The sequence below is a fragment of the Chionomys nivalis genome, chromosome 3 (genome assembly GCF_950005125.1).
Source record: "Chionomys nivalis chromosome 3, mChiNiv1.1, whole genome shotgun sequence".
In the NCBI taxonomy this organism is placed as follows: domain Eukaryota; kingdom Metazoa; phylum Chordata; class Mammalia; order Rodentia; family Cricetidae; genus Chionomys; species Chionomys nivalis.
In genome coordinates this window covers 97,657,566-97,684,978 of record NC_080088.1, presented here as the reverse complement: position 1 = coordinate 97,684,978, position 27,413 = coordinate 97,657,566, and the positions used below count along the sequence as shown (strand labels likewise).

Genomic DNA, 27,413 nt, shown 5'->3' with positions numbered 1-27,413 from the left:
AAGAGACCAATGTGGCCTTGCTCTTTCACAGACTTCTTTTTTTTTTTGGATTTTTCGAGACAGGGTTTCTCCGTAGCTTTTGGTTCTTGTCCTGGAACTAGCTCTTCTAAACCAGGCTGGCCTCGAACTCACAGAGATCCGCCTGCCTCTGCCTTCCTCTTATATTTAGAAATTACTCATTGAGTCCCACATCCTTGCCAGGTACAGCAGCACATTTACAGCCCCCAGCTATTACAGAAGCTGATGAAGGAATTATCTCTTGAACCTAGGAGTTGCAGATCAGCCTAAGTAGTGCAGTGAAACCCCCTCTCAAAAAAGAACTTGTGGCTGACTCACAACTTAGGACAATATCAGTTCCTCCTCTCTGCTCATCTACAAGGAGGGGTCTGGTAGTAAATGTTCCTGTCACAGGTTACTGTAATGTCTGATGTCATCTTGACAATGGTCAAGTAAGCAGGAAGCATCATTGGCCCAGTCTCATCCCTTAGTGTCCCCACACAGGGAGCCCCGTACAAAGCTGTAAGGCTCAGTGACAAGCTACCTTTATGGGCTGTGCTTATTCTTCCTAAGGTACTCTGTCGCAGAATAAGAAGGTGACACAATTTCTCCAGACTGTATTTCCACAGAAGTGTCCCACCAATCACATTGCTTGAAAGTTACCCTTTCCCAGTGTAGAAAAAAGTAAAGCATATGGGCTGGACATGGCTAAGCAGGTACAAATGCTTGCTGTGTAAGTATGCTAATGGAAGTTTGACCTCTAGCATAGAAATGAAAAAACCCAGGTTCAATTCCTAGCCCCCACATGGTGGCTCACAATCACCTATAACTGCAGCTTCAGAGGATCTGATGTCCTCTTTCGGTTCACACACAATACACAAGACATATAGACCAAGACCAGAAAGGCAAAACACCCAAACCCATAAAATAAAATAAATTGAAAAATAAAGTCAGATGTGGTGCACATCTGTAATCCTAGCACTTCTACAGTGAGACAAGAGGTTGAGACAGGAGGCTCATCTAGAGACTTACAGATAGGCTAGCCCAGAGCATAAAACAGGCAGAAACAAGAGACCCTGACCTAAAGGGGTCCTCAGACTTCTACATGTGCACTGTGGTATGCACACTCATTTACACAGACACACACACACACGAGCGCACAAAGTCTAGACTTCTTTGTGACCAGGAACAGAAGTTTCAGTGGGATGGATATGATACAAGGGACTTATTAGACTGACATTATATCTTGACAGCATGACAGGAGGTTGAATATCTTCTAAGCCCATCTTCTGTGGATTAGCAATAGCACAGTCATCTTGACCAAATGCAAAAAAACAGAAAAAAAAAAAAAAAAAAAAAGAGGATGATATCACACAGACACTTACTTTGCAGTAGTTTCTTCATCATATTTGGTTTTCAGGTCAAATAATTCTGTTCGAGTTTTTTCCAGGGCTAAAAGGCAAGGACAGAAACCATGATATAAGATACCAATCTTGTCTGTTTTCAGACAGGGTCTATGTAGCCCAGGCTATCCTTGAGCTCATTATACAGCCAAAGATAACACTGACCGTCTGACCCACCTGCCTCTACTCAGCATGGAGATTACAGATATGAGCCTGTTTTCCTTCATGATGGGGATCAAATCCAAGGATTTTTGAGTACTGGATAAGCACTCTACTGATGGAGCTATATCCCCACCTCTTTAGGCTGCTTTCAAAGATGGGGTTTCAAATTCTGGATCTCCCTGGGTACAATTCCCCAGTGATGAGATTACAGGAGTGTGCCATTAAGCCAGTTAGAATACCAGCTGCTTAAAGTAAAAAGGGAAAAGTACACGAAGATGAGAGACATACAACGGATGGAGAAGAAAACTTTCCCCCACCCCGCCTTATCTCTCTGAAGTACCTCCTTCAACAGAGAACCACCATCCAGTTTGCTGCAGACTTTCAGTTTTTAAATGGCTTTTATCATCAAAAATCATTTCTATACCAACTGCAAATACAGTTGCATATTATGTTAATCACAGACCAAGTATATGATGAAGGTCACATATAATTATATTGGAGGTAGAAAGTTCCTATCATCTAGGCGCTTTATCGTCTTAGTGCAACACATGACTTGTGAGCCTACAGTGACTCTGGCATGCTACCAGCTGGGTAAAAGCATGCATATGGTAACTGACCACGACTATAAACAGCTCTGCTACTAGCTTATGTATTTCCTATATAAGACTTCAAAAGGTTTAGTGTATATGTGCTCATATCCCTGTGTGCGCACGTGTATGTGTTACAAACTTCTGTCTTCTTCTGACGCCACCCACCTTGCTGTTTTTGGAGCAGGGTCTCCCACTGACCTGGAACTCACCAAGTGGGCAAGATTGGCAGATCAGTGAGCTCAGGGACCAACCTGTCTTCACCTTGCTAGGTCTGGGATTATAAGCATGGTCCACCACACATGGCTTTTTACATGGGCTCTAGAGGTTGAATTCAGATCCTTATGTTTGTGTGCTATGGATCTGGGCAAACTCCTCAGCTTCTATTATACTTTCAATCGTTATTTAATACATACCTCTATTTACTTTATTGTGGGCTGGAGAAATGGTTCAGAGGTTAAGCTCTTGCAGAGGACTCACGCTTGGCTCCCAGCACCCATGTTGTATAACTCACAACTGTCTATAACCCCAAAGGGATCAATGCCTCTGCAGCCATCTGCAACTCATATGTATGTACACATGCACAAACCCACACAGACCCAAAGTTTAATTTTAAAAGAGTGTGTTCTGTGGTAGTGGCAGAAACCTCATCTATGGATTGTCAACTTCATTTACTGGCCGAACTGAAGAGCAAGGCATAGTGGTACATGCCTGTCATCTCAGCACTGAGGAGGCAGAAGCAGGAGGGTCACGAGGCCCAGGCTAGCCTGGGTTACATGAAGATCTTAATAGCTCCATAAATGGGATGGTAAAGAGTATTTTCTGAGGCCCATCTTTTCCCTTAGTGGTCTAGGATGGAAGTCTCTCCATGTCAGGTCACAGGCAGACCAATCAGTTTTCCTTTTAACACACTCAGAAGTAAGGCTGTTGGTAAAGAACTGAGCATGCTTGCCCCTACATAACACCCAGCCAGCCTCAAGAGGCAACTCTCCCATTCACATCCACACAGTGCCTGTGACCATGCTCCTACATCCTCAGCAACAATGGCATTATCTGTTTCAAAAACGCTGACAGCATGATAGGCAAAACTATCTTTCACTGATCTATCTGCAAATCCCCGACTGTTAAAAACTGTCAGCTCTTTCCCTTATGATCCACACTGCTTCTCAAAGCTTCCTGCTACTTCACTTACTGTTCTGCTGGACTGTTTCTTCATTTTCCAGAATTTTTAAGTGATATATCATGTGTGTAGACATATGTATATACATACATTTATGTATAAGGTGAAGACTGAACCAAAGCTTTTGCCCATACTAGGCAGGTGCTCTACAATTAACCCACACTTGGAGCCCCTCAATGGAAGATTCTAGGCAGGTGCTCTACCACTGAGCAGGCTCCCAGTCCCTTACTGATGGTATTCTAAGTAAAAGCTCCTTAGCAGAGCTACATCAGTAGCTTGGTGTTTGCAGTTTTTGGACATTTATTCATTTGACTGTCAAACTGGTTGTGACTATTTTTTGTCCCTGTAACATTTGTGTTCTAAGTTAGATCATGATGTCTTCTCATTTTTCTCCCCACATTTAAAGATACCATGCTGCTTCCTTCTCAGAAAAGGAAACAAAAAAAGAAAGGCAAACTTTGGTATGACCTTTTTTGGTATCTTTTAGAATTTAAAGGTTCTGCTATAACAGTTCTTAACTTCATTTCGGGTAGAACTAAGTCCCCTCACTCCCATTATTGTTCCAAATGAGATGACAGTTCTTGACAGTTTGGTGATTTAGAAGTGTTTGTTGGAAAGAAGAACAGGAAGGATGGCTCGCACAGGGAGGGAAAAGGCAGGAGAGCCACCCACGTCCACATTAGCAACTCAATGCAGTGACTAATGCAGTCAGGTAGAGCAGCCTGGGATTCAGGCTTCAGTTATGTGGGCTCAAGATTCCTAACTGCAGGATCCCCAGGAGCAACAAGTAGCAGAGGGGCTAGAAACAGGCCAGGAGACTGCCCATGCTTGCCCAGCCTACTTCCATCTTCCACATGTGTCTTTAAATAGGATGGAGAGCATCGAACCTGTTTGCAAAGTCTGGAGTTTGTGTTCGGCTTCCTCCAGCTTTGAGGTGGTGGACATCTGGGTCTCTTGCAGTTTTCTGGGAAAAGAGAGAGAGAGAAAATGAAGTCAAATTGGTCATCTTGTTTTGACTACTGAGATAGGCTGTGTACCCTGAGCCCCACTGCTCAGCACTCTTCTCAGGGAGGCCCAGCTGGAGGCAGGCCTCCCAGGACAGCTTGAGTCTCTGCATCTCACCTTTGTGAATGCACATTATACAACGTGGAGTGTGTGCACCCTGCAGGACCTGACATGTGTGGCAATCAGTGTGGAAGGTTCTCCTATATGGAACTTGTTCTGAGGTAGCAGATATTAAAAAGAAATCAAATAGCATCATCACACACTCATTGTTTTCCTAAGTCGGGAAGAAGAATGATACATTTACATTCTGCTGACGCAGAAAAGGAATCTGTTGGCATAAAGGATGTCCTAAACAGATGTGACAGCTGTCCTTTCCTCTAAAGTGGAGCACAAATGCTACCACAGTGGGTGGGGGTGGGGGAATTCTGAATATCTGAGAGTAGTTTACTATTCCCAGGGTCTCCAAATGTTGTCCCAGTCAAGAGACAACATGCTTTCCTCTGTGTCTGCAGCGAAAAAAAAAATCTAAAAACAAGTTCATCATTTTTATATCCTATGAATTTAATATATGCTCAACACAATAAACTGGGGGTACAAAAGAGGAGAAATGATGGCTTAAAAAATAAAAAGAGTCAAATTTCTGTCACCTCTAGAAAAGCTTTGCCAATACTTCCCATGTGTGTCTATTATAAAATGGAAGGACCCTTAGCCAGGCGGTTGTGCACGCCTTTAATGCTACCACTCAGGAGGCAGAGACAGTGGATCTCTGTGAGTTCGAGGTCAGCCTGATCTACCTAGTGAGTTCCAGGACAGGCTCAAAGCTACAGAGAAACCCTGTCTCAGAAGACAAAAAAAAGGGGGGGGGGACTTATTATAAATTATAAAACTGCAGAGGACCAGAGTTCATTTTCCAGTGCCCACATCAGGTGTAGCGGCTACCAAGTGCATGTGATTAATTCCAGGTTTTTTTTTTTTTTTTTTTTAAAAATATTTATTTATTATGTATACAATATTCTGTCTGCGTGTATGTCTGCAGGCCAGAAGAGGGCACCAGACCTCATTACAGATGGTTGTGAGCCACCATGTGGTTGCCGGGAATTGAACTCAGGACCTTTGGAAGAGCAGGCAATGCTCTTAACCACTGAGCCATCTCTCCAGCCCCTCCAGGTTTTTTTTCTGGCCTCTTCCAGCTCCTGCAGATACCTGGGACACACACTGACACATATTCATACATATACACATAATTAAAAACAAGTCTTAAGAAAATCCCACTTTAAAAATTATATGATCATGTATGTATGTGTGCCCATGCGTGCAAGCTAGAGGCCAATGCCTGTATCTTCTTCAACTGTCTCTTGACTTATTTTTGAGACAGTGTTCCTCACTGAACCCTGATCTCAATCCAGTTGCCTTAGCAATCAATCCACCTGTTTCACACCCCAGTTCTGGAATTACAGTTGTGTTGCAGTACCTGGCTTTTTTACATGGGTACTGAAAATTGAACTCAGGCCCTCAAGCTTTTTTAGCAAGAATTTTATCAACTGAGCCACCTCTCCAGGCCCCAAGGCCTTTTGTTTGTTTGTTTTGTTTTGTTTGCTTTTGTTTTGTATTTTGAGGCAGAGTTTCTCACCTAGGCCCTGGGGGTTCTGGAATTCATTATGTAGACCAGACTAGCCTCCAAATCGCAAAGATCCACCTGCCTCTGCCTCCCAAATGCTGGGATTGAAGATGGTATCCCCAATTTAAAAAAAAAAAAATACCAAACACTACAAGAGGATAAAAAGTACAGTCTTTCTTAATTCTTTTACTCCTCAAAGTTCCCTTGTCCCTTTCTACAATGCAACAGTATAAGTAACTACAGGCACACAAACTACATAAAAAGCATGTGAACTAATACACAATCCACTAACACAACAGACTGACAAGTCTTATGCTGCTGAATAACATGTAGCATACAGTAATATGTAACAGTGCAAAGTAAAGTAACATGTAACAGTGTGTATGAATTAAATTAAAATGTAACAAAGATATATAGTGCAATATAAGTTCCTTTCCCCCACTTACTTTTATGGAGAGGAGGGTTGAGAAAGGGACTCCCTTTAGCTAAGGCTGGCCTTCAACTCTAGAACTCTCTGCTTCAGCCTCTTGTGTATTGGATCATGAGACATGAAACTACCCTTTCTTTTACTTGTGTGCTTGTCTGCCTTTCCCTTCATCACCAGTTTGGAAGTGTTCTGCTTCAGCATATATTGCTACCCCTCATTCTCAGTAGCAAACAGAACCAAAATGTCACAGATACCTAAGATTGTTTAGTTTCTTTCTGCTAAAATTTCGTCAACTATGTTTTTGGCTAACTTGGAGAGTGAATCTGTTGGAAAAAATTCTAACAGAGTAATTTCAATGGTCACAGGCTTTATGTAATTGTTTTTGCTTTTGGATAGATATTGAGAACTTCCCAATTAAAATCCTCTAATTTAAACTCCTGCCAATGTGTTTTTGTAAACCCTGCCAACACTGGATAAAATCAAACTCAATATTTATTGCTGTCTCTTTGTATGCTCAAATATCGACTCTGCCCACTTTTAGAAGGTTGTTACTAGTTTTGTTTGTTTGTTTATTGAGATTGGGTCTCAGGTAGCCAAGGCTGGCCATGAACTCCCAATCTTTTTGCCTACACCTTCTCAGTGATGGGATTACTGGCATGTACCATCATGTATGGCAAGTAGAACTGATCATTTCTTTCCACTAATCTGTAAGAGCTCTGAGTATATGCAGAAGAGCTTGGGGTTGGTGGCCAAGAGCTCTTGCTACTCTTTTTAAAAAGACCAGGGTTTGGTTCTCATCACCCATATGAGGGAGCTCATCACTGTCTTAACTCCAGTTCTAGGGGATCTGATGCCCATTTCTGGCCTTCACAGGCACTGCATGCACATGGCGCACATAGATTCATACAGGCAAGCCGGGTGGTGGTGGCGCACACCTTTAATTCCAGCACTCAGGTGGCAGAGGCAGGCGGATCTCTGGGAGTTCAAGGCCAGCCTGGTCTACAAGAGCTAGTTCCGGGACAGGCACCAAAGCTACAGAGAAACCCTGTCTCGAAAAACCAAAATAAATAAATAAATAAACAAACAAACAAACAAACAAACAAATAAATAAATAAAAAAGAAAAAAAGATTCATACAGGCACACACATGTGCACGCGCGCGCACACACACACAAATGAAAGAATATATATGCACATGCACTCTCCTGTACCAATTCACATACAGATACACATAGTTAAAAATCAATAAATAAAAGTTCACCCATTATCTTATGCAGTATAAATATATTTTTCTCTCTTTGTTGATATCTTTAAAACTTTACTGCTATTGGTTTTTTAAATTTTGTTTTAAATATTGGATGGTTATATTGATATACTTTTTCAGATATTATAAAGAATTTTTTAACTTCAAAAATATTTAAAAATATGTATCAAAGTTCTCTTTTGATATATAATGAATTAATTACTATTTGCTGGGATTACAGACATAGTCACTATGCCTGGCTCCACATGATTTTTTCTGCATGTAAAGAAAGGTAATAAAGGCAAAGTTTTGTTTTCATTCCTTTCCCTAAACATTATTTTCTTTTAATATAATCCATTCCTTTACCTAATTTGAATTCACCTGAACAGTACCACGTTCCCATATCAGTTTATTTCCATACTTTCATAGTGTATGAGGCTGAAGGGATGCATGCTATGAATTACACTATACACAACCTCTTTCTTTCTTCCTTCCTTTCTTTTTTGAGAATGGGTCTCATGCAGCTCAGGCTGGCCTCAAACTCATTATGGAACTGAGGATAACCTTGAATTCCTGATTTTTTACCTCTCCAGTGCTGGGAGTAAAATTGATGTCAAAATACTTGAGTAAGTGGTGCTAGGGATGGAATCTGGAACACTCTGCCAGTGAATGTATAACTTTAAATCCTGTGGTTTTCACTCTTATCTTGCTGTATTGTTTGCTCAGGCTGTTGTGAATTTTACTGAATTACAGTTTCCATGACTAAGAAGAGTTATGGTTAGAGATGGCCCATATCCCTGTATCCAGTTTTCATGGTAGGAAGTGAGGGGTTTAGAGTGCTATATTTTCCTGCACAATCAAGCATTGCCCATGCTTTTTTGTATGCTTATCTTTGATAAATCATCTCATACTGTAGCTCAACCATACTTGAAACTCATGCTATAGCCCAGGTTGGCCTCTAACTTGTGGGTGAATCTCCTATCTCTACCTCTACACTGCTGGGTATAAGCATGTACCACCATACTGGCCATTTTCCTTCTTTAAAAAATTATTTTAATTATTATTCTGAAGTATGTTGCCCATGTGGAGGTCAGAGGACAACTTTCTGGACTTGGTTCTCTTTCTACTTTTTTTTGGGGGGGGGCGGGGGGGGAGACAGGGTCTCTGGCCTAAAACTCATTATGTAGATCAGGCTGGCCTCAAATTCACATAAATTTGCCTACATCTGTCTCTTGAAAGCTGAGATTAAAGGCATGTGCCACCATGCCTGACCCTATTTTCCTTATATTTGTTCATTTTTACTTGTTTTTATTTAGATTAGGGTCTAACTATGTAGCCATCACTGATTTGGAACTGGTCATAGACCAAGCTGGCCCCAAACTCAGAGGTCTGAGATCTGAATGCCTCTGCTCCCCAGGTTCTGGGACTAAAGGCATGCACCACCACACCTAGCTTTTCCTTCTTTATAAATGGAGCCAATGAAGTCAGCATCACATCCCTGAAGCTTCTGTGAGACATGGGAGGTGTCCTAGTTAGATTTAATTGTCAACTTGAAACAGCCTAGAGTCATCTGAGAGGAAAACCTTGATTGTGAAATTGACTAGATCAGATTGGCTGGTAGGCATTTTAGAGGTGTGGAGTGTCTTAATTATTAATTAACGTGAGAGGGCCCAGTCTGCTAAGGGTGGTACCATCCTTGGGCAGGTACTTCTGGAATGTGTAAGAAAGAAGTATTCCTCTATTGTTTCTGCTCCCTGTTCCTGCCCTGACTTCAAACAATGATGAATTGTGACCTAAAAGACAGAAGAAACACATTCCTCTTCAAGTTGCTTTTGGTCATATTTTAACATAGTAACAGAAATGTAACCAGAATAAGTTTTTTTGTTGTTGTTTTTCTTTCTTTTCTTCTTTCTTTCTTTCTTTCTTTCTTTCTTTCTTTCTTTCTTTCTTTCTTTCTTTCTTTAATATTGGTGTTGGAGACTGAGCAAGGGCATCATGCAGTTAAGCATGAGCTTTATGAAGGAGCCTCAGCTTAGCTTTGATGCCTGACATCTTTTTCTTTTGGTTTTCCAAGACAAGGTTTCTCTATATAATAGTCCTGGCTGTCCTGGAACTTACTCAGTAGACCAGGCTGCCTCAAACTCGCAGAGATCTGCCTGCCTATCTTGAGAGTCAAGCCCTAGGATTAAAGGCGTGCACCACCACTGCCCGGGACATCTTTTATTTTTGCTTTATTTTGTTTTTGTAGACAAGGTCTTGCTATGTAGCCCCATGTTCTGCCAGGTGTGTGTGTCTTTCATGTCTTTAATTCTAGCACTCGCAGGCAGGCAGACTTCTGGGAGTCTGAGGCCATTCTGGTCTACCTATTGAGTTCCAGGCTAGCCAAGGTTACATAGTAGGACTTTGTCTCAAAACAAAAAGGAACACATGATTCTCATACCTGAGACTCATGAATATTGGAATCATGTGTGTGCCACTGTACCTGGCTCCTGTGATCTTTCTAAAGTCACCCCATAGAACTCTGGTGAATTAACCATGAAATCAATGCTCAAAAGTAGAATAAAACACCATGCTGGGGCTGGGGATATGGCTAAACGGGTCAATTATTTGCCACACAAGTTTGAGGACCTGACCAATTGGTCTCCAGATTCAGTGAGAGACCTGTCTCAAAGAAAAAAGTGGAGCGTAAAGGAGGAAGACACCACACCTGACACTGACCTTTGGCCTCCACAATCACTCACACCTCACACCCCTATGAGTAAACCTAGCGACTTACTTGAAACTATTTAACATCTTAATTTAACTAAAGTTTTTTAAAATCTGACTAACACAGTTGGAACTAACAAGCTCAAGAGTCCCCATAGCTTTTACAAAAAAAATCTGATTTTCATTAAATTGTTCCATTAGTGGAAAACTACTTATTTATGGAGAAAGTCTGGAATAAAATAGGCCATTAGAAAGCTATAACTGTCATTAGTCAGGTGCAGCATTGGTACATTTTACTGATCTGGGCCGAGGGTCCCGCATCCAAAACGCGTGGACCACAACTGTGACAGACTTTTATTTAGAGATTTTAAAATTCTGGAATATTTATATAGATGGCACTGGGTGAAAGTGTCAAGTCTAGAGTGCTCTAAAAAGCCTGAACTTTTTGTTCCTTCTGGTGCTGGGATGGAAACCACAATCCTGCACATGCTAGGCATGGATTCTGAGTGATCTCAGTCCTGGGCATACTTTTTCAGTATTTACATGTCAAGAATATTTCAAAATTTTTGGATTAGAGATCTCAATTCCTTGCTTTATGAGGTACTGGTACAAAAGAAAGAAGCAAAGCAAAGCAAAACAAAAGATATTTTTTACGTGACACATAAAATATCAAATTCAATGAAGGTAGATGGAGTTCAGGCTTTTTGCAGAGGGCACATGTTGGCGGAACCTGTCTTCTGTTGCCTTGGTTCAAGTACAGCTGTCATTTGTCAACTTGTGTTCAACTTATACAAGCCTTGTTCTCACTCTGCAGGTCTGAGAAACACTTGTGTTCCTGCTGCCTGTCGTCATGGCCACCAGGAGAAAAGTGACACATTGCACTCAAGGGATTTTACAATGAAGAAGCAAGGATCGCTGTCATTTCTTCAACAAAACTTTCCAGCAGTGTTGAGGATGGAACCCAAGGCCTCACTCACAGTGGGGACTACAGGCAGGTGCTCTACCACTGAGTGACATCTAAGCCCTTCAAACAAAACTTTGCTTAGGAGCTTTGAGACTTCAATCAACCACCTGGGCTGATTTCACATGTGCATTTTTCAAACTGTCATGTGACATCAGGGTTAAAGGTGAAGTGTTTATTGGTGCTGTAGTGGTGATGGGAGCTGTGAGGCTGCACTCACCTCTCCTTCTCTGCAAAATCATTTTGCAACTTCTGTTCCTTCTCCAGAGCAATGGTCTCGGCCTGGCTCTTCAGAGTCTGCTCGTATTCTCGGATTTTCTCCTTAAGTGCTTTTATCGTAACCTCTGCAGAATGAAAGACCGAAAAACCAACGGTAAGGGAAGTGGTTCCTCATAGCTGGGTGAACCAGGCTTTTGTAACCTGCCGGGATCACTGTATTTTAAACTTGAGCTTGTCCACGTTGACACAAAATCAATGGTTATGAGTCCCTTTGGGGACCTTTTACTCCCTCAATGTGAAATTGAACTTGTAGTATTCAAGTTGGAGAGGATCAATGGGTTTTGCCAGGAAGGACTGTGGTGGTCCCTCCAGCACACTTAGAAAAGGGGGAAATCGATGGTAAAACATATATTGTCTTACTGATGCATCCTTAAGTTGGCCCTCTCTACAGAGGGCAGACTAATAAAGTTTTGGTGTAGGTTTAAAGACTTTACTACAGAGGAAAGGGTGCAAACATTTGGAAGTAGAGTCAGACATAGCCCTCATCAGGCACCAAGGCAGCTTTGCTATTGTTTCTCATGAAATGGAAAATGCCAGGCACCGTGGCTGAATGCCATTTACTGTTCTGGGGAAGGGAGAAACCACCATAGAATTTGGGTGTTGGTGTCTACTTGAGTTTATTTGCACTCTCAGCATCTGGTACAGGTATTTGAGGTAATAAATGGAAAACCAGATAGGGCTTGTAGCCTTAGCTCTCCACAGTGCCATCTGTCAGGCAGTATATATTTCGTGTGTTCCCATGAACACTCTCTGAAAACAAATTAGGAATGGAATGATGTTAGCATTTTGGGGGAGGCTGAGGTATTACTAGTTGAAGACTACTCTGAACTTCATAGTAAGTTTGAGGATAGACTTAAATGCAAGGTGAGTTTGGAAGCCAGCATGGGCTACATGGTGAGTTTGAAGGCAGTCTGAGCTACAGAATGAATTTGAGGTTTAGCCAAGGCTGTTTACAGTGAATCTGATATCAGACTGGGCTATACACTGAGTTTGAGGCCAGCCTGAGATACATGGTAACTTTGAGGTTAAGCTGGGCTAGGTAAAATCACTGTCTCGAAGGTAGCAAAAAAGGCATCCACTGGAGCTAAAAGTAAAAAGAACTAGATTTTCTCTAGGTATGTGTAACAAAGCAGGTGTGCACATAATTATCTGTCACCTAAGCATTGGACATTTCAAAAGAAACAAATTTTACTGGCAACTGCTGCAGAAGGTTGCTGGGGGAGAGAAAAGTCTTGAAGAATCCCAGCTTTGCACGCCTAACAACTCCCTTCCACGCAGGACAATGCTGTGCTGTCCCTTGTGGTCCCAAAGGCTATCATATTCTCAGTAGAACCAGACTCAACTGGGATCTGATCCCCACATTTTCTGCATCCCACCATGAATTCAAGTTCCAGGCAGTGTGTGATCAAGGGTCCCTAAGAGAAGCCAGGGGCCAGCTGTCCTCACTCTCCAGGCCTGTCTGTCCTTGGAGCTCTTCCTATGTCATTCCAGCCTCTTTATGGATCGTCCCACAGACAGTGCCCCATCCCAAGTCTGTCTCCAACATTCTCTAAGGGAAAAAGAATGCTTTTCACAATTCTAGTCATTGAGCTTTTGATTAGTTTTCTAAAGCTCACTAAATAGCAGGTATGCAGAGGAGCCAGGCAGGTCGATGCCCATCCCTTCCACCGAGGTCTTCATCGGTATCTCTAAAACCAAACCATGAAGACACATAGACACAAAAGAAACTTAGGAGTTGCTTTATAAATCTTGTGACTGCTGTTGAATAGCTTTTTTTTCTTCAACACAAGGAAGCCAGGAGTTTCTGGGGCATTTTGTATTGTTTGTTTTTATTTTTTAATCAATGGAGAATTGAACTTAGGGCCTTGATGATGCAAGGCTAGTTAAACACTGAACCATACCCCCAATCCCTCACTGGAAGATTTTCAACTATTAGCTATATACCCTCAGCTCTCTTTTTGCTTTTACTAAATTGCTCAGAGCAGCTTTAAACTCAACCTATAGCTTAGGCAGACTCTGAACTTTGGATCCTCTTACCTTGGCCTCCAAAGTAGCTGGATTTGCAGCTTACACCAGGCTAGGACATGGTTCTAGGATTTTGAACACACTTGGCTTTTAGGTTATAGAACAAATTTCTTTATGTTTGTTCGTTCCCTGTCAAGAAAAAGCATTTGCCTCCCCTGCCTTGTGATGTAAGGTAGTCCTGTCAAGAGCCTGTTTTCCTCCCTTTCTTTTCCAGGAGATCCATAATGAATGGATGAGGTTGACACGAGAAGAATGGTGTGTAAGCACACAACTTGCAAGGATGCATCTTGTCTGGAGTCTTAATGGATCAGTAGCAATTACTAAATGACTTACTGTGTATAACCCTTTGATCAGGAGTTGGCTGTCTGACAGGTGTCGCCCAGAGGCGACACATCAGTCTTTGAAAAGACAGATCCTATCACAAGATGATACAGGAGAAATTTTCAGAGAATCCTGATCCGGCCCAGACCAAGAGCAATAAAAAAAATCCAATGTAGTTATTGTGGGAGGAAAAGTTTAGCTGTGGCATAGTTAGGCAGTGTCATTATCTTTGTTTAAGAGATTCGGCTGCTTGCCCCACCCTGGCTTCATAAGGAGGGTAACAATTACAGCCAGTCCCAACAGTATGAAGAAGGCAATTAAGGGGGAAAGGGGAAGAAAGCAAAGCCAAGCAGGATTTGCCACTGACCTTGATGTTTCACTTCGGCAAACTCCTTGTTGTATTCTTCTAGTGTTTCTCTAAGTTTCTGGTTCTCTGTTTCAATGTCGTGTAGACGCTGCACTTTTATTTCCAGCTGTTGCCCGAGGTCCAGAGCTGGTACAGGATCTACACAATGGGAGAACACAGATCAGCATACTGTACCCAGACCCTCATCCAGGAAACACTACCACCAAGCCATGTTCTCAGGCCCTCACTGGTGGATTCTAGGCAAGTCCTCTTATGCTGACATACCCTTAGTTCTTTACTGGGGGGCAGCTAAGTAGGTGTTGTGCTTCTGAGCCAAACCAGTCCCTTACTGGCAATTCTAGGCCAGTATCCAAAAGTCACCTCCTGGAGACTCTCTTGGGGCCTCAATTCTCAATTCTCCCTTCTCCGAGGTAGTTTGATAAAGAAGGAACTCAATACAAGATCCTTAATATGCAAAAATGTGGTGACGACAGGACTCATTGGTATTTGCCAACTCTTGTGCGGTTCTCTAAAAATTTTCATCCATTGGTCAGTGAAAAGAGAGCCGTGGGTGTACTAAGTGGGAGGAAGGGGCTCCAGGGAAGTCTATCTTACTGCAGAGCCTTCTCTGGATGATACTACTTCATGGAACGGTGTCTCTGTTTAAATGTGTCTAGGAAGTTCATGGACTTGGAACTAAAGGCCATATAACACTTGTACAGACAGGACATTCTCTTGCAAGAGTCTCACAATGACATAGTATAGAAGTAGCACTAAAATTCAGTACAGAGGAAAGGCTGGCCCGAGTTCACCTGATTGGCTGGTAGGCCCAGAGAAAGCTGACCTAAGCTGGTTGACTCCAGGTGATCACTATTCTATACATGGAAACTCTTGGGTCTCTATAAGGACATGACCCTTTATTTTATTTTACTTTTTGAGACAGAGGTTTATATATACCATGCTGGCCTTGAACTTCAGATCCCAGATTTCATTTCTCAAATTCTAGCATTAGAGGCATGTAAAAACATGGTTATATCATGTGCTGCTGGATATCTAATCCAGTGCTTTGTGCATGTTGAAATTCGTGTGTGCTCTATCCCTTGAACTACTTCTACAGCATGACATGGTCTTTTTATTATTATTATTATTATCATTATTATTATTTTAAATTGTCGGCTGGGCGGTGGTGGCGCACACCTTTAATCCCAGCACTTGGGAGGCAGAGGCAGGCGGATCTCTGTGAGTTCGAGGCCAGCCTGATCTACAAGAGCTAGTTCCAGGACAGGAACCAAAAAGCTACGGAGAAACCCTGTCTCGAAAAAAAAAAAAAAAATTGTCATCCTCCTTTACTGATGATGGGTGTTAAGAACAGTCAGAGGTGTCAGCTGATGGTTCTAAGACTGGAGACCCCTATAAAAGCACAACTGGAGGTGACCCAGCATTACCCCTGTGACAGGCACGCAGCCAGTCAGCTAGGAAGCCACCAATTCCCCTTAGAATACAGAGAGCAGAAGAGCATCTGGGCCTGTCCTGTAATACCTTGTGAACAAAAGAACACACTGGGGCTGGGGAGATGGCTCAGTCTGTAAAGAGCTTGGTGTACAAGCATAAGGACCTGAGCCTGAGTCCCCAGCACCCACATAAAAAGTCAAGTGTGGCATTAGTGATCCTAATAGTGGGGTGGAGACAGATGGACCTCTCTAGCTCACTGCCAGCGAGGCTTGCAGAACTTCTGAACACCAGGTCAGCGGGAGACACCGGCTCCTGAGGAACAATACCTGAAGTTGACCTCTGGCTTCCACATGGATGTTCATTCACTCACACTTACACAAACTGGCCCCCCTCCCCTCAAAAGAATGATATCTGCCATGAGATTTACTCAGTATTAGATTATAGTCTACAGTTGGAAAAATCAGACATGCAATTTATAGGACTGGGTTTTGGCCTCTGGCTTTCCCACGAATTCTCAGCAGAAGACAGACAGACATTAAATGCTTTGGGTCAATTTGATCTTCATTTTCCTTCTGTCTAGGAGGCAATTACAACCCACCAGGGGAACACACCCTTTGGAATTCTGAGAGTAGAAGAATACCCAAGTCACAAGGCTTAGAAAGATTACTGAATCTATTTCTGGCAGGGGCGCCAGCCTCGCCTGGGGATGGTTATGGAGATTTAGTCTCCTCTCAAGGAATGCTAAACACCACACATGGCAGATCAGTGAGGGTATATATTCAAGAGCTCACTTAATTTTCCAATGCCAGAGTCATTAATTTTTCAGACCACCCTTGGTTCCTGGAAGCAGGGGCTGGCCCACCATGGCTCTGTGGATGCTGTCTCACCAGAGCCTGGGATTCTCTGAGATGTCTTTTGTCCACAGAGTTTACTCCACGTGTCATTAGGATGTGTGGAGCTAGAGTCTGCAGCCCCAAGGGAGCCCTGCACTGGGGCTTAATACCAACACTGTACATCATCTGAATCTGAGGCCTACTGGGCACTTATGTGGCCTATATATACAGTCCCTGCCTGTCTCCCTTTCTCATTCATGATTTTTCATTATTATTTCAATCAGCATTAAAATATTTATGTTATGTTAGATTGCCAGAGCTATTTTAGGAACATAGTTCTTCTAAGCAGGAGTGGCAATAACAAGAAAAATGGAATTCCCAGGGCATCCCAGGTTTTTTTTTTTGTTTTGTTTTTCTCTCTTTTTTTTTTTTATTGCAGTATCTTCCCAGGAAACCTGGATTCCTCTTTGGCCTCTATGACTTCAGGCTGGGAAAATGCCTTGAGAGAAATGAGTGATATGCCCATAGCCTCCTTTATATAGAAGGACAATTTGAACTTGATCCATGTCAAGGACGGAGAGGGGAAGGTGTTGTACTTGGAGAAAACTCGATGGATGTTCACCGATGTTGCCTTTTCTAGCACAACTGATAGTACCAATTTGACTTTTCAAGAACTAAGGTCACATTTTAGACATGTGTGTATGTGGACATGTGGACAAGGTGTTAATGATGGGTATCTTCCTTAATCTTTCTCTTTTGTTGAGACAGCGTCTTTCATTTGACCTGGGTCAATTTGATCTTTATTTTCCTTCCTTCCTTCCTTCCTTCCTTCCTTCCTTCCTTCCTTCCTTCCTTCCTTCCTTCCTTCCTTCCTTCCTTCCTTCCCTCCCTCCCTCCCTCCCTCCCTCCCTCCCTCCCTCCCTCCCTCCCTCCCTCCCTCCCTCTTTCCTTCCTTCCTTTGTAGGCTAGGTTGGCTGGCCAGCAAGTCCCAGAAACCCACCAGTTTCCACCTCCCCAGCTTTGGGGAGTACAAACTCACAGGAGCTTTTTCATGGGCACTGGGGATGGAACTTGGATTCTCATGTTTGTCAAGCACTTTACTGTACTGACTGAGCTATCTCCTTGGGCTCCTCTGGGCCATTCCTATTTAAAGGCCAGGATCCAGTGTGTCTGTCTCTGATGAAAAAATAGCTCTCATCTTGCTATGCAGCAGGAATCCAGTAACATATGTAGAGAACACACATGTTATGAAGCAAATCGTAACCAACAAAGACTTTAGACAAATTCTCAACATTCCCCGCTGTAAATGGAAGTTCTGGCACTCTTGTAATTATTCATCATGGCATCTATATTTAATTTAACAATATTAAAGTAAAAGTAGCAAAACTGGCTACAGAATGGAAAAGGAACTCAATGTTCAAATAGTGTGATTCATTAGACTCCCAACTTTACGATGGTACACAGAATGACTAAAGGCCCACAGCATTGAAATATTGTTTTGGGATACGTAAAAGCCATTGGTAAAGTACCTCTTAGGCTTAATTTTTATTATGTGTATTAAAGGAATGGCTAATTACCACATGATGGTATAATAGCCCTAGCATGTTTGAGCTGGAAACTGAAACAATGAACTTCAGCAAGCCAAACCCCAACCTGCATGTTAAGCTGGGGAAATCATAGCTTTCTGTCTCGTTAAAGATTTCCAATGCCATTTAAACTCCATACAAGCATTGTTAGGTCTCAGGCTGTACGTCAGAAGCCTCTGATTTCAGCAGTTCAATTACAGAATTGTCTGAGGGAGGAGAAAGAACACACCCATAGACAGAAGAATAACATGCAAAGTTCTGTAAGCCACCTGCCCAGCCTCCATCCCAACATGCTTTGCCACTCTCCCCACCCACCCACCATGACAAACTCAAAATACATTTTATGATTATCTGATAAGTTAATTCCTGAAGCATGCTCAGATGTAGTGTGCAGTTCGTTATGCAACGCAGGACTTAAACAGCATAATTATATAACAAACAACCCTATCACCTGGATTTATTCAGCACATTTTGCTAAGCGCGGTAACATTATCTCATTAATTCTAGTCATCCCTGCAGAAGCTGGGAGAGGGCAAGCTGTGATGTGTCAGGCGCTGGCATCTCCCCCAGGGACAGGGATGGGAAGGGAAGCTGGTCAGGCCAACAGGTATGCAAAATGCTAATTAAGAATGCTATTTCCTGAGCCAGCAGCCACCTCAATTATATTGTCTCTTCATGTACTAATTTAACAAGGGTTTCCTAAGTGGCTACATGATCTGGGAAAGGCCAGGGATGGGCACCGCAAGGGACACTGAGCCAAGTCAGCAAGAACCAGCCTCTCTGGAGAGGTGGCCCAGGTACATCAAATATCAAGAAAACAACAACAACAACAACAACAACAAAAAACCCAGTCAAGCTCACAGATGAGTGGAAGATGGGCTTCATATAAATGGAAAAGAGGAGCTTTGTTTAGTAAGAGGAGACAGAGACACTTGAGTAGTTGCCTTAATAGAGACACAAGAGGAATGAGGAGATCAGTGCTAGGCATGACTAGAACCATCTACCACCACCAAAGTAACCGATAATGTTAATGATAAAGATACCAGGGTGGTTCTGGGTGTTGAAGGGACACATGATAAACAAGATTAACATCTAGCTCTCAAAGGCTTGCCAAAAGGATTAGAGGTATACATCCCAAAATACAGTAACCAAAAACTGACAGGACGGGGAAAAAAAAATCCACAATCATGGGCACAAATTTCAAATCTCCATTCACATTTATTAATAACAGGTATAATTTCTTCCCATGGTGCTGGGGAAGGAATGCAGAGCCTTGAGAATGCAAGGCTAGGGCTCTACAGCTGAGACATGCCCACAGCTCTTTATGGCTGGGACTCTATGCAGATGCTCTTCCGCTGAGAAACCCAGCAAACAGTCAGTATGGATGCAAAAGCCTGAAGAACACAGACTACCTACCAAGCACTCTGGTAGCCCCACACAGCTGCACAAGTGTTCCTTTCATATGTACGAGGAACATCCATCAATAACAAGCAGAGCTGCAAACAAGCCTTGATAAATTCAAAAGAACAAATATCATCCAAAGTATATACTCTGGCCACAATGGAGTAAAAACATGACCTGGACCTCCACTTAAGAACATAAAAAAGGAGCAAATCAAACACAAAGTAAGCAGAAGTGAGCAAAGGAGATTGGAGAGCAATAAAACTGAAAAGGCAAAAAGAAAAAAAAATCAATGCAAACAAAAGCAGGTTCTTAAAGAAAAAAAATCATTGAAATTGATTAGCTTCTAGCCAGATTGATCTAGAAAAAAACTTAGAATTTACAAATCCCAAGATCAGAAAATGAATGAAAGAATGGATATGACAATTCTCTCTCTCTCTCTCTCTCTCTCTCTCTCTCTCTCTCTCTCTCTCTCTCTCTCTCTCTCTCTCTCTCTCTCTCTCTCTCCAGAGTCTCACTATAGACCTGGTTGGCATGGAAATCAGTATGTAGACCAGGCTGGTCTCAACTGCTCAGAGACCTGCCTGCCTGTGCTTCCTGGACTGCTGGGATTTGAGGCATGCATCACCACGATTGGCCCATCCTACAGATCTTAAAATGGCAGAATACGCCTTTAGTACCAACACTGAGAGTCAGAGGCAGGTGGAGCTCTGTGAATGAATTTGAGGCTAGCCTAGTCTATATAAGGAGTTCTAGGCCAACAAGGGATATATAGTAACTTTGTCATTAAAAAAAAAAAAAAGATAATAAATATACTATGATTAACATCATGCGAATAATTTTGGTATTTTAGATGGAGCGGATCATTCCTTACAAAGCCAGGTGTGGTGGCTCATGCCTGTAATTCTAGCAGTCTGGAATTACATAGATCTATGTAAGTTTGAGGCCAGACTAGTCAATATGATGACAAATTGTTTCAAAAACGCCAAATTGGGAAGACAGCTCAGTGCCTGCCATACAAGCACGAGGACCTGAGTTCTGATTCCCAGCCCGTGACAATGCCAGGTCTGGTTGCCAACGGAGACAGAAGCACCCCTGGGGGCTTGCTCGTCAGTCACCTTAGCCTACTTGGAGAGTCCCAAATCCCAGTGAGAGAGAGACCCTGCCTTAAAAAACAAGATAGCTCTCAGTTGGTAGAGTACCTGCCTAGCATACATGAAGTTCTAGGTTTGATCCCACACAAACCAGGCCTGGAGCCACACACCTGTACTCAGGAGGTAGAGGCAGGAAGATCAGAAATTCAAGGCCATCCTCAGCTATAAAGTGAGTCTCTGAGGTCAGCTTGAAGATACATTAAGATCTCTGGCCAGTGCTCTGTTCAGATGGGTGTGGCTACGGGGCCAAGAGTAGCCAGCAAGATGCAGTAGGCAGGGTGAGCCCAGGGAGTAAGGGATCACTGGACTGTGGATGAGGGAGGTAGTGGCAGGGGTGATAGGAGGGGCTCAGGTGAGGGTGAGCTTCTGGGGGTGTGCTTATTAGGTATGAGGAAAGACGAGAACCCTGGACGACATCTGCAAGAAGACCAATGCTGAGTTTCAGAAGTCATTTAGTTTGTGCTGAGAAGGCAGAGGAAGAACCAGGACACCAGTGTAATCAAGTGGAGTGGTGTCTTAACAGCGTGGACCGCAGGAACATCTGTTTCTGTGGCAATGGTGCCATAATGCAAGACAATGTTGGGGTCATTTATCCACTCTGGTCAAGCTACTCGCCCTGGCCCTCCAGGACTTTAATATAAACATTTTATTTGGGAGTCTCTGATTACTACCCAAGAAGCTGGCATGCTCCAATAAAGTGAAGTAGTGTCAAACAAAGAGATTCCAGAATTACTGAGGGCACACTGATGGGCTTCACTGAAGCTGCCAAGATGACAAGTCTGTTTCAGATCTGGCTAGGACTGTTTATGCCAGGGAAGATTTGGAGGTAGTTGGGCTTGTGGCAAACAGATCTACCTCATACTGTGAGGGCTTAGAAGCCCATCTTAAACCCTGGGCCTATGTTTGCACAGACAGTTCTGCAGGCAGCATAGGGCTGTCCCCTGCCACCAGTATCAGGATGAATGTGTTCCTTGTGAGCAACGTCCCAGCGATGACATCACATAGAGGCAGACTCTACTTTTTGCCAGGACACTCTGGACTAATGTAATCATACGATTACATAATTAACCCAGCTGTCTCATTAAGAAAATCAACTGAAATTCAAGGCATAATTAGTTATATGACAATTAGCATGCTGATGAGCAACCGACAAAAAGCTGTCTAGATACCCAGCATGCCAGGACCACCCCAGTCATGGCCGGGCTGGGGGGTGGAGGGATGGGAAGAAATGGATGGGACCAGGCCAGACATCCCTGTGTGCAAGCACACCAAGGATTCCCTGGATCAGTTCAGTTCTCAAAGCACCAGTACAGCCAAGCGTTTGGGGTAGGCAGGACCAAGAATGAGGATAGCATGCCAAAGCTTCTGGCACGGACATAGGCATCCACCTTGTAACTTTCACTTCTTGAAAGTGTTTATAGCTGGGTGTTGCGGATATGGCTCCATTGGGAGACCCCTTGACTAGCATGCATGAAGTCCTGGGCTCTACAATTCACTCAACCACATATAAACAGGATATGGTGGCATGCACCTGCAATCCCAGAACTCAGAAGGTAGAAAGCCAGAGCAAGGGGCTATCCTTGGTATACAGTGACGCAGAGGTCAGCATGGACTCTGTAAGACTAAAAATAAAAACTAAGAGTTTGTAGTTGATTGATCACTGCAACAGCATGTAACAAGGCACTGAGATAAAAGATATGCCAAGTTTGACTGGTGTCCTGGTCATGGAGGATGGGAAAAAAAGTTGTCTCCTGTCTGGTTTCCAATTCCTCCAGTATGAAGGATAATTGCCTCTTGTGCTTCTTGTATCTTGAAGCAGCTTTAGGACCAGCTCCAGGCCAAGGAGCCACAGGTAGCTGAGTGCCTGCCTGTAACCCAAGCTACACTGCTCTTCAGATGTCCCTGTTCCCTTTTTGTCTTGGTGTGGTGCCTCAGGTTGTTTCTTAGTAATATTAATCAAAATGTCCCAGGAAGACAGACAGGACACCTGTGAGGGAGATCTTGTAGGTCTCAGGCCACTACAGTCACACTACAAGAGTCAGGGGCACTGGCCCTAGTTTGCCAACATCAGGAGACCTGGAATACCTGAGCTAGACTATCCCTCTGGAATCGGACTAGAGGCAACCATATTTTTCCAGCCTTGAAGGCTAGCACACCAATGACATAGTGGTTGGAAAACCAAGAGGCACTTCTATTTAACACATCAGACCCTGTCAGCTCTCCTTAGGAGTTATTATGGCCAACAGAGAAGAAGGAAAAATGGAAAGAAAGTTTCTAATTTTGTCTGTGACATGTCCTCACCAGAAAGTAACAGCACAAAGGACTAGCTGGCCATTTCACCCCGTGGAGAGACATTAAAAAGCAGACCTCAAGCTGAGGCTATAGCTCTGCTTATAGTGTATTTGCCTAATATGCGTGGTGCTCTGGATTCAATCCCCAGCCTTGCACCACATGAATGGGGCATGATGGTGCACACCTGCAATCCCAGCACTTAGGAGGTAGAGGTTAAGGAGCAGGAGTTCAAGGTCATCAATAGCTAATGAGTTTGAGGTCAACCCGGGGCTACTGAGACCTTGTCTCAAACAACAACAACAACAATAAAAGGTTGTGTACCATTTGTTCCAACTTTATATAAAGTTCTGGGAATAGAATAACCCACAAATGAGCTCTTTCTAGGAAGATCTCACTTATCACTTCAGAAAACCCATGTCATATTGTGATGGTTAATTTTCACTGTCAATAATTTAACTGGATTTAGAATCACCATGAAAATACATCTCTGGATTTGACTATGAAGGTGTTTGTAGAAAGATTTAATTGAGGAGTGAAGACTTATTTTCTGGTTGGGGTCCTGGACTGAAGGAAAGGAAAAATGAGCTGAGAACCAGCATTCAACTCTTGGCTTCCTGACTGCGGATGGAATGACCAGCGCCTCGTGCTCCTGCTGCATTTCTCCTCTTGATGTACCTCCTACAGGGGCTGGAGAGATGGCTCAGCGGTTAAGAGCATTGCCTGCTCTTCCAAAGGTCCTGAGTTCAATTCCCAGCAACCACATGGTGGCTCACAACCATCTGTAGTGAGGTCTGGTGGCCTCTTCTGGTCTTCAGGCATACACATAGGAAGAATACTGTATACATAATAAATAAATAAATATTTTTTAAAAAAAGATGTACCTCCTACAACCGTGAGCCAAAACAAACCCTTTCTCCCTTAGGCTGCTTTTGTCACAGCAATAAGAAAAGCAACCACCACACCAAAACTACAGTCCCGTTTCCTCGGACAATCAAAGAAACCGAGGCAGTTCTTATAATGTGGACTGGAGCCCTGATTCAGGAGGTGATGAATATTTTATAGTGCTGGTAATGTATCTTTGCCTTCTAAGTGCTGGGATTAAAGGCACACACCACTATCACAAAACTGATAACCAGGTGTGGTGACACAAGTCTGTAAACCCAGTGCTTGGAAGGATTGGGCAGGATTCAGAGTTTCAGGACAGCCTGGGCCACGTAGTGAGTATGAGGACAGCCTTATTCTTTCAGATTTTATCTCAACACACACACACCTCCCCCAAACTACTGCATCAAGAACTTTCCAGAGCAGACAGCCAATCATGTTTTAGTTTTATGAGTACTTTACAAGTAGGCAGCTAACTGTGCTCTTATCTGTGATGCACTGGTAAGGGCAACTCTTAGTCAGGGTCACTTTCGCTGTGATGAAACACTATGATCAAAGCAACTTGGGAGGAAAGGGTTTATTTGGTTTATATGCCCACATCACTGTTAATCAATGAAGAACTCAAAGAGAGCAGGAACTTGGAGGCAGGACTTATTGCAGAGGTCATGGAAGTTTGCTGCTTATTGGCTTGTTCTCCGTGATTCCTCAGCCTGCATTCTTAGAGAACCCAGGACTACCAGTCCAGGGGGTAGCTCCACACATAATGGGCTAGACCCTCCCCTATCTTAAGAAAATGCTTTACAGGCTTGCCTATAGCTCAACTTTAAGGAGGCATTTTCTCGGCTGAGACTCCCTCCCTTGATGATTCTAGCTCATGTCAAGCTGACATAAACTAGACAGCACAACAACTGAGAAAGTTAGACTGCAAGTAATTGTTCTGCTGATTTAAGTATGTTGTCCCCTCCTAACCATGCAAACAAATACATTATCACAGAATGAAAATCTGAAGAAAGTCACCCACTCAAGGTTAATGACTGGCAGATTATGCATGCCAACAGGAAAATTCCTTCTATGCAGAGCCTTCAAAAGGAGGCCATTCCGTAATATTCTAGCTATGAGAGAGTGTCACCCTTTAAAAGCAGAGACATTTATTTCTTGTATCGTCAGTTAGAGTACAAGCTGCTTTACTCAAATTGTAATTGTGAAATATTTTTTCTACTGACCAAAGTGTGTGTGCAGTGTTGGGGGAGTGGGGTGAAAGAAAAGAATTGAGTCTTTTGATGTTCTCCATTCAGGCTTCTTGATGTAATAGACTGCCAGGAGGTGCTGGCAAAATTGAAGTGTCTTGAACAGCATGTCTTAGACTGTGCTTTTTCCACTGGAAAGTTGTTGGCATCAAGAAACCATCCAAAACTCTGCTCTTGTCCACAGTCATGGACCCAAATACAGAGAGATGACAGCCTCAAGAATAGGAAAACTGAAGCAGAGGGAAGCCTCACTGGGGGAACCTATCAGGTCACAAAGTCGGCAAATGGTCATGACACTTGTACTCATGAGGTGAATTGTTAGAGAATGGATATAAATCTCAATGAGAAGTGCGTGGAATTAAAAAAAAAAAAGTATCCAAGCATGGTGAGGCATGCTCAGAATCTTAGCACTAGCTGAGGCTGGAGTATCAGATATATAAGGCCAGTGCTGGCTGCACACCAAGTGTTAGGCTATCCTGGGCCACATTAAACCCTGTTTCAAAATAAATAAATAAATAAATAAATAAATAAATAAATGGAGACAAGGATAACAGTTCAGCAGGTAAATGTATTTGCTGATAAGCCTGATGATACAAGTTTGATCCCCAGGACTCACATAATGGAATGAGAAAATCACCTTCTAAAGGTTCTAATTCTTATATGTGATATGGCACAAACATGCAAGCACACCCACATAATAAAAATTATAAAAATAACTAATGAATTACTAAAAAATTAAACTGGAGCCACAGAAGTGACTGAGTAAAACGCCTTTTATGGAAGTCTAAGGCTTTGACTTCTTAAGTGTGTTGGCAGCACACACCTATAATCCCAGCACTAGAGAGGCTGAGACTGGAGAATTATAGGTTCCAGGAGGGTGACAGAGTGAAAACCCAACTCAAGCAAATCATACCTGAGCTGGACCCAATGGTTCATGCTTTTAATCCTAGCACTGGGAAGGCAGAGGCAGGTAGATCTTAAAAGAAAAATTAAAAAAAAAAAATCTGTCACTAAGGAAATATTAGGCCATTATTATTTTAACTGCTGGAATAATGACCAATAATAACTCAAGGTTATTTTGCAATAAAGGTCTAGTCAGTATCTTTAACATGCTGGGATTTTTGATAGTTGATTGTTTTTGTTTTTTTGGAGACAGGATCTGTGCTGGCTGGTCTTATGTCAATTTGACACAAGCTAGCATCATCAGAGAGGAAGGAACCTCAATTGGGAAAAATGTCTCCATAAGATCCAGCTGTAGGGCATTTTCTTAATTAGTGGTTGATGGGAGAGGACCCAGCCCATTGTGGGTGGGTCATCCCTGGTCCTGGGTTCTATAAGAAAGCAGGCTGAGCAAACCATGTAAAATAAGCCAGTAAGCAGCACTCGTCCATGGCCTCTGCATCAGTTCCTGCCCTGTCTGAGGTCCTGTTCTGACCCCCTTTGATAATAACAGCAATGCAGAAGTTTAAACTGAATAAACCTGTTCCTCCACAACGTGCTTTTTGGTCATGGTGTTTCGCTGCAGCAATAGAAACCCTAACTAAGATAAGGTCTCTTTAGAGTTATTTTTTATTTGTGTGTGTGTGCGCGCACACGCGTGCATGCGCCTGTGGAAGTCAAAAAGTTATCTGATCCCTGGAGCTGAAGTTACAGACAGTTGTGAGCCACCTAACGTGGGCGCTAGGAACTCGGGTCCTGCAAGAGCAATACTACTCTCACTTAACTGATGAATAGATGCAGGGTCTGGTGTATTTATGAATTTTTTGACTCTTCCAAGTGCTGGGATTATAGGTGTGCACCACCACACTTTGCTTTGTGGGGGAAGGGAGGTGAACATGAGGGATGAAAGAAGTCAAAGTTGGCAGAGTCTTTCTCCTTCACTTCTAGTCCATGAAGTGGCTAGAGGTCGGGGCAGGTGAATAGGCAGGGTATAAGGAGATCCTGGCTGGGATGCAGGCAGGACAGCTGTTCAACCAAATGCATGTGCTAGGCATTAAAGCCACAGGATGGAAAACTTGCCAAGCACATGTGCTGGACCCCAAATGGAAGGGCTGTCTCAATATCTTTGCAGCCGTGAAAATCTTTATAGACTGACATAAAAGCTAAATGAAAATTCAGAGAGCTATTAAACCTCTCCATGGCAGTGACAAGACAATCTGTTCTGGAGCAGTAGATGCTGTCTGATACTTTATACTCTGGGGAGTTCATTCCCAAGGGTGGTGTCAACCACAGGAACAAGGTATAAATTTGATTGAAGAAAGCTACAGACCAAGGAAACCTTAAGTACATACTGTGTTTAGTTTACCC

At 43.0% G+C, this 27,413-nt stretch overlaps 1 protein-coding gene across 6 annotated transcripts in view; it reads right to left on the bottom strand.

Moving 5' to 3' along the window:
• Nucleotides 1-27,413, bottom strand: part of Cux1 (cut like homeobox 1) — a 331,836-nt gene that overhangs the window by 120,724 nt on the left and 183,699 nt on the right. For all 6 annotated transcript variants that reach the window (XM_057765876.1, XM_057765878.1, XM_057765877.1 and 3 more), the window contains exons 5-8: nt 14,281-14,418; nt 11,509-11,632; nt 4,217-4,293; nt 1,383-1,449 (exon numbers count right to left, since the gene is read on the bottom strand). In XM_057765876.1, the coding sequence (XP_057621859.1) occupies nt 1,383-1,449; nt 4,217-4,293; nt 11,509-11,632; nt 14,281-14,418 (406 nt within the window). The remainder of the gene's footprint in view (nt 1-1,382; nt 1,450-4,216; nt 4,294-11,508; nt 11,633-14,280; nt 14,419-27,413) is intronic.